The sequence below is a fragment of the Protobothrops mucrosquamatus genome, unplaced genomic scaffold (genome assembly GCF_001527695.2).
Source record: "Protobothrops mucrosquamatus isolate PMUCROS unplaced genomic scaffold, P.Mucros_1.0 scaffold642, whole genome shotgun sequence".
Lineage (NCBI taxonomy): Eukaryota > Metazoa > Chordata > Lepidosauria > Squamata > Viperidae > Protobothrops > Protobothrops mucrosquamatus.
In genome coordinates this window covers 620,236-626,235 of record NW_015386933.1, presented here as the reverse complement: position 1 = coordinate 626,235, position 6,000 = coordinate 620,236, and the positions used below count along the sequence as shown (strand labels likewise).

General features: G+C 42.9%; 1 protein-coding gene across 4 annotated transcripts in view; it reads left to right on the top strand.

Moving 5' to 3' along the window:
- Nucleotides 1-76: 76 nt before the first annotated feature.
- Nucleotides 77-6,000, top strand: part of PAX3 (paired box 3) — a 91,012-nt gene continuing 85,088 nt past the window's right edge. For 3 of the 4 annotated variants that reach the window (XM_015817856.1, XM_015817854.1, XM_015817852.1), the window contains exons 1-3: nucleotides 77-161; nucleotides 2,476-2,711; nucleotides 5,538-5,667. In XM_015817856.1, coding sequence (XP_015673342.1) covers nucleotides 77-161; nucleotides 2,476-2,711; nucleotides 5,538-5,667 — 451 coding nt within the window. The remainder of the gene's footprint in view (nucleotides 162-2,475; nucleotides 2,712-5,537; nucleotides 5,668-6,000) is intronic. The other variant, XM_015817855.1, reaches the window with a different exon arrangement.

Here is a 6,000-nt window from a genome sequence, read left to right as displayed (position 1 = left end):
CCCCCCCCCCCGTCAACCCCCTTCGCAATTCTTTTGGATATAACCGCGTTTTAAGAAAGCCCAAGGTGCCATTAAAATGACAACTCTGGGTGGAGCTGTCCCCAGGATGATGCGACCAGCTCCGGGACAGAATTATCCTCGCAGCGGTTTCCCGTTAGAAGGTAAGGACTGTGGAGCAGCAGGAGAGTTGGGAAAAGGGAGCTAAAAATAAAGGGAGGGGAGGGGGGTTGTTTCAATCCCCGTAGCCTTCCTCTGGGTAAAGGGAGGCCGATGGAAATGGGTCTGGTTGTGGAGCTGGAGTGTCTCCGTGCGTTTCTGGAACTAATTTGTTGGCCGAGTTGAAGAAGCCACTTCTCCGCACACGGATCGAACAAGGAGGGCAAAGAGGAAAGCTCTCGGAATAAGCGCCCTTGCCAATGGAAAAAAAAAAAATCCAAGGCCATTCCAGTTCAGGTGGCACACTTCCAAGGAAGCAAACCAGGGATAGGGATATGGGGATACATAGCAGCATTGTAAAAACAACAACAACAACAACCCATGCTCCAAATCTTGCTCCCTTTCCCAACTTTTCCCCTGCAAATCTTAAGTTTACTTGGTTTGTATTTTTTGTAGAAAAGGAAAAGAAAGAAAGTGTCCGGAGAAGGTAGAAATTAGCTGCGCTCCAACGGCCAATTTCCCTCCTTTTTTTTCCACTTTAAATGCCACTGAAAATAATGGGTTAAAGTTGCCACCTCCGTACCTCGCAGGTGAAGGAGCCAAGAAACTTCGTAGCCATTTTGGAACCGCGTTCTTACATTTCTAACTCAGCTAGTGATTAAAAACAAATTTCTTTGGGTAGAAAAGAGTTCGTAGCACCAGGCCTTCTCTTTACTCCTATCGAGTTTGATAATGAAGTCTTGCTTCTAACAAGACTTAGCAGACCTACTTAATTATTTCTAGTGCTGTATAGCAGCAATGATTAAGTTTCTTACCAAACAATTTCCTTTGAAAATATACTATTTCAACTCAGCTTATAATTTCCCCACTTCCCTCTTTTGACAAGATTTTAAAATCTTCCGTCCAATGTCTTTCTTTCTGCAACTTCGAGAAATCCCCCCCCCCACCTAGAATATTAAAGGGATCTGCCCAAACTCAAAAGCAGTTTTGTACATTTCCAATTTGCAGAAGCATCCTTTGCGTTCCCATTCGTAGAAAAGTTTGAGTTGTATAGTTCTTTTGCCCTGTTTATTAATGCAGGTGAAACATCTTCTTCTTTGGGTAGTGTGTACATTTGAAGTCATTAACTCGCAGGAGAAGTGGCAAATCTTTAGCCAGCTGGTGCACGAGGTGGCAAAGCAAACAGTGAGCAACACTATGCAAATTGCTTTGGTAGAAAATGAATGTGTACATAAGCAAAGGAACAGATGCACAGAGATGGTCTGGCAAAATACCTTTTAAAATCTGTTTTTTCCAAGTCAGTCTTCAACTGCACTGTTTCAGATGAATGCAGTATTAATAGCTGTATTGTTATTACAGATCTGTCCAGCAACTAGAACAATATCCTTTTCTGAACAATGCTAACTACATTTTAAAATCCAAGTAGAACCTAGATTAAAATCCTAATGTTCCTTAAAAATAATAGCGGATTTAAATGAGATTCAGCTATGATTAGAGCAAACCAAGTAAAATCCATAGACCAAAGTTAGTATTGACTTCAAGCCATTTATTTCAACAGGTCTTTTTTCTCTGAATAGAACCATTTATACATTGAAAAGTATTGTACCCTGACCTACCTATGAAAACCCCACAATTCACAAATACCCACAATTTTTTTTTGCGTTATAGAAGAAAGGCATGGTCCAAAGTAGTACACTCAGAGATTTAATTGCAGACAACTACAAGTTGCTACTTATCATAAAAGTAGCTTACTGTGCTGTCAGCAATTTCCCACTTTTTTAATTTATAAATTCTCTCCTGCGAACAAAACAAACGAGCAAACAAAAGTCTCTACCTCTCTCTTAAGAAAGTCATCCAACGAAAATACCATGTCACGTCCTGATGACCTAAAGTTTAAGTATAACTTATTATTGTCGGATTTTAACAATGAACTAGACAGATCTTCTACTTTCCTAAATAAGTTATACTTGAAATTTCCGAGAGTAAACATTCCTTCCAAGTTTAACTAAATGGGTTGCCTGCTTTCTACTAAGGACTCAATTGGCTTATTCAGTAGCCTCAGTTGAAGTAAATCATCTGGTTTAGCTAATTATGAATATGTGACTGTCATGTTCCAGGAAAAGTATTTTGGATTTGAGTTTCAGGATAATATTAGCTTCCCACCATATGGTGAAGTCAAGGTCTACTGCTAGTCTCTTATGCTTGTATATGCCTGTCCTGTGCATTGTCCCGTTTCTCTGGGATTTGGCAGGAGGGACATCTAGATGTACTTGGCTCATTCCCAATCTGAGTACTTTTTTTTATATTCCCTCCATCCAGTGTCCACTCCTCTGGGCCAAGGCCGAGTCAATCAGCTCGGAGGTGTTTTTATCAATGGCAGGCCCCTACCCAACCATATTCGCCACAAGATCGTGGAGATGGCCCATCATGGCATCCGGCCATGCGTCATCTCCCGCCAGCTCCGAGTGTCGCATGGCTGTGTCTCCAAGATTCTGTGCAGGTACCAGGAGACCGGCTCCATAAGGCCAGGGGCCATTGGGGGCAGCAAACCCAAGGTGAGTATCTCAGAAGACAGTCAGGTGATGGGGAGACATCCTCTAAAATGGCAGTTTACCTTACTTGAGAACAGGTGAGCTTGGCTCAGTTAGCTTGAAGGACATGTTTCTTGCAGAGTATACAGTTAGTCTGGCACTTTTGGAGAAGGTCTACCACCTTCATCTCAGCTTGTCTTCTTCTTCCAGCTTTCTTGATTCTGGGTTGTCTCAGTCCCTCTGGGGGGTTTATATGAGCAGTTTGAAATCCCACAGACCCCCTCTCCTCAAGATAATGCCGGTCTTACTTATTAACTGATTCGTATGAATTCATCCTAAAAATAGTTTTTTTTCCAATGGGCAAGAAGATATGGGGGAATAAAAAACACTCCTAAGTTGTTTTGCTATGAGATCCAATTAGGTTATAAATTGTAGAGGGTGGTCAGTAGGGTCCCTTGACCAGGCTGAAAACGTACTCACAGAGTACATTTTGTTTGTTTGTTTGTTTTAATATTCTGTGTTTTATTCTCTACGATAAAACAAACTGATTTTTTTCTAAAAAAAAAAAAAAAAAAGGAAATGTATTCACTTCCTGGCAAAATATAACAGACATGCCATTTGTCAGTCCCTAGCATGATATCCAATCTATGAGGACAAAGCTTTTGGTTAGCAGGGCATTATGAGCATAGAGTGGGAGTAACAATTTGGATAACCTAGTGGCAGTTCTTTTTGTTCATCCAGCTAGGGAAGGATACTTTTCATGAGGAGAACTCTATGTTGAAACCCAGATTGGGTTTCCATATTAGTCTGACATGTCAGTTGAGCCCAGCTATCGTGGCTTGTTCAGTGTTCTGTGCCACTGAAAACTGGATTAGAATGGTATAACTGTAGGTAAGTGTATTGTGAAAACTTAGTCCATACGGATTTAGCTCTGTCCTCAGATAATTGTGGAAAGAGGCTGAAGCCAAACAGATCTGCAGAGCAGAGTTACTCAACAACGCAACTTGACCTCCAACCACTTCCACACCTGGTGGAGAGCTTGCATGCACCTTCTGAAATCAACAGGGCTGCCTTTACCTCTGCTGATCACTTAGACTTTCTCCCCCAGCCTTGAACTGGGTCGAGCATTCGCAGTCTCCTTCCCCCTAGCCTGGACTTTTACGTGAGGACGGAGCATATCTTTTTCCTAGCCTTAAAGCTCCTTGCCTTGCTTGTCGCTGTGCAAAACGACCCTTTCTTTTAACTTCTTTTCCTTGTAGAGTTGTTCAGAGAATTTGTGTAGATCACCCAATCCTAAATTAGGTGAGCCTGGCGTGTTTCCCACAATCAGTTGGTCACTAACCCTGCTGGAATGTTTCTGAGAAACAGCATGGAAATCAGATTCCAGAGAAGCCCAAGATTTCCCTTTCCTTTCAGGGCACTTGTGGATGCTCTCACATTTCTCAAGGCAATGAGGTCTGCTTCTGCTGTAGTGACCTCAACCAAAACCACCGCCCAGACATCCAGCAAAGAATGCAACCTTAAGATCATTACTTAATACTAGCCCCAGTGTATACAGTACAGTACAGTGAGTGTACAAGCAAATGCGACTAATAAGTATGGGTTGAGCCAAAAGTGAAACTATACTTTCAGCTTTTCTTTTTTCTTTTTTTTTGGGGGGGGGGTAATCCAGTTTTCACTAAGCTGCTGCAATTCCATCTCAATTCTAAACAGATTTGGGGGACATAAATACCGATTGAAATAAGTGGTTTACTTTATAGTCATTTGCTTTGGAGTGAAATGTTTATGACATGCAGTTGCATACATTTTGTATCATTTATATATTTATACATTTAAGAATGTTACCAAAATGACCAGCCAAATTATGAAGTAGGTTTACACTACAGCAGATTTTTTTTTCTTTACAAATATTTTCATCTTTTAATAAGGTTATATTATACCTGATTACAAGTTACATAATCTTGATATGTATATACAGATTATTCCCCCCTCTCCCCTCACATTTCTCTTTAAAGAGAAGGGCGATTTGAAATCTTAAGTGCTAACGTAAGGTATCACATCTGTGGTCCTGTGAAAGTTGAAGCTTATTTTGGCGATTTCATTTTCAACAGGGGGGTTCTGTCATTTATGTTAAATAATATTTTGCACGATTCACGTGAACACAGGAAAATGCAGCCTCTGCTTTCCCTTTTTGGGGGAAAAACCTGCGATTACTTTTGTGCAGTGAAACTTTATTTCACTTTTGAAACTTTTTTTTGTGTAACATTTTGTCTGCCATTAATTACATGGGATTTTTCCTCGCGTTGATTCTTCTCTGCCCCATCTTTGGCTCTGCATTCGACCTTTATTGTTTTAAAAGAAACGCTTAATTTTAGTGGATATTTTGGGGATGGGACTGAGGGCCGGTTTATTTTCCTTCGGCTCCTTTTGTGAGAATAAAGCACACATTTCTTTCTTCTTTCTTAAGCGTAGCTCTCGATTCTTAACTTGTCCGTCCCCCGCATTAACGAGTGTTGTTTTCATCCTTACGGGAGGGTCTTGCTAATTTTAAACGGTCTTCCCGTGAATCATACCATATTCTTGACTTCGGTGCTTTAGGTCAGGCAGGCGTCCCAAGCTCCCCTTTCAAAACCGATGGCACCAAGACTCGTCCCGATAGGGTCCTAGACGCTGCGCTGTTTTGCTCTGCACCGCCGAGCCTCGCCTTTCTGCTATATACTGTATGCCTTTCTCCCTTGTCTCTTTCCTTTCGCCCCTTCCCTCCCTTTCCCCTTCTTCCACTCTGCTCTCCTCCCAGTCCCCCAAGAGTTACAAACCTTGTTTCCTTTCTGGATTGTTTTTTTATTAAAGCAGGTGACGACGCCGGACGTTGAGAAGAAGATCGAGGAGTACAAGCGGGACAACGCAGGCATGTTTAGCTGGGAGATCCGGGACAAGTTGCTGAAGGACGGCGTGTGCGACCGAAACACCGTGCCTTCAGGTAAGTCGCCCGGGAAAGCCATTTCAGACGGAATATCTGCACCCTACCTGTCCTTTCCCGGCACCAACGGAACCCTTGACGCGTTCTTGCTCGGTCCGAAGAGTCTGGCTATGAATGGACCCTTATTGCTTGCTTTAGTCTTGCCCTTGTACTAAAAGGGTGTGCTTGGGAGGGACCCTGTTTGGAAATAAGTCGCTCCCGACGTCTAAGTGGGACCGCAGTCCCCCCCCCAAGGGCGCACCAGACCCCAGCCTAACTGGGGATGCCCTGGCCGGTTTCCGCAGGTCAGAAGGGAGCGCCCTGGGGTCGGATGGCCTTGGGGGGGGGCGCACT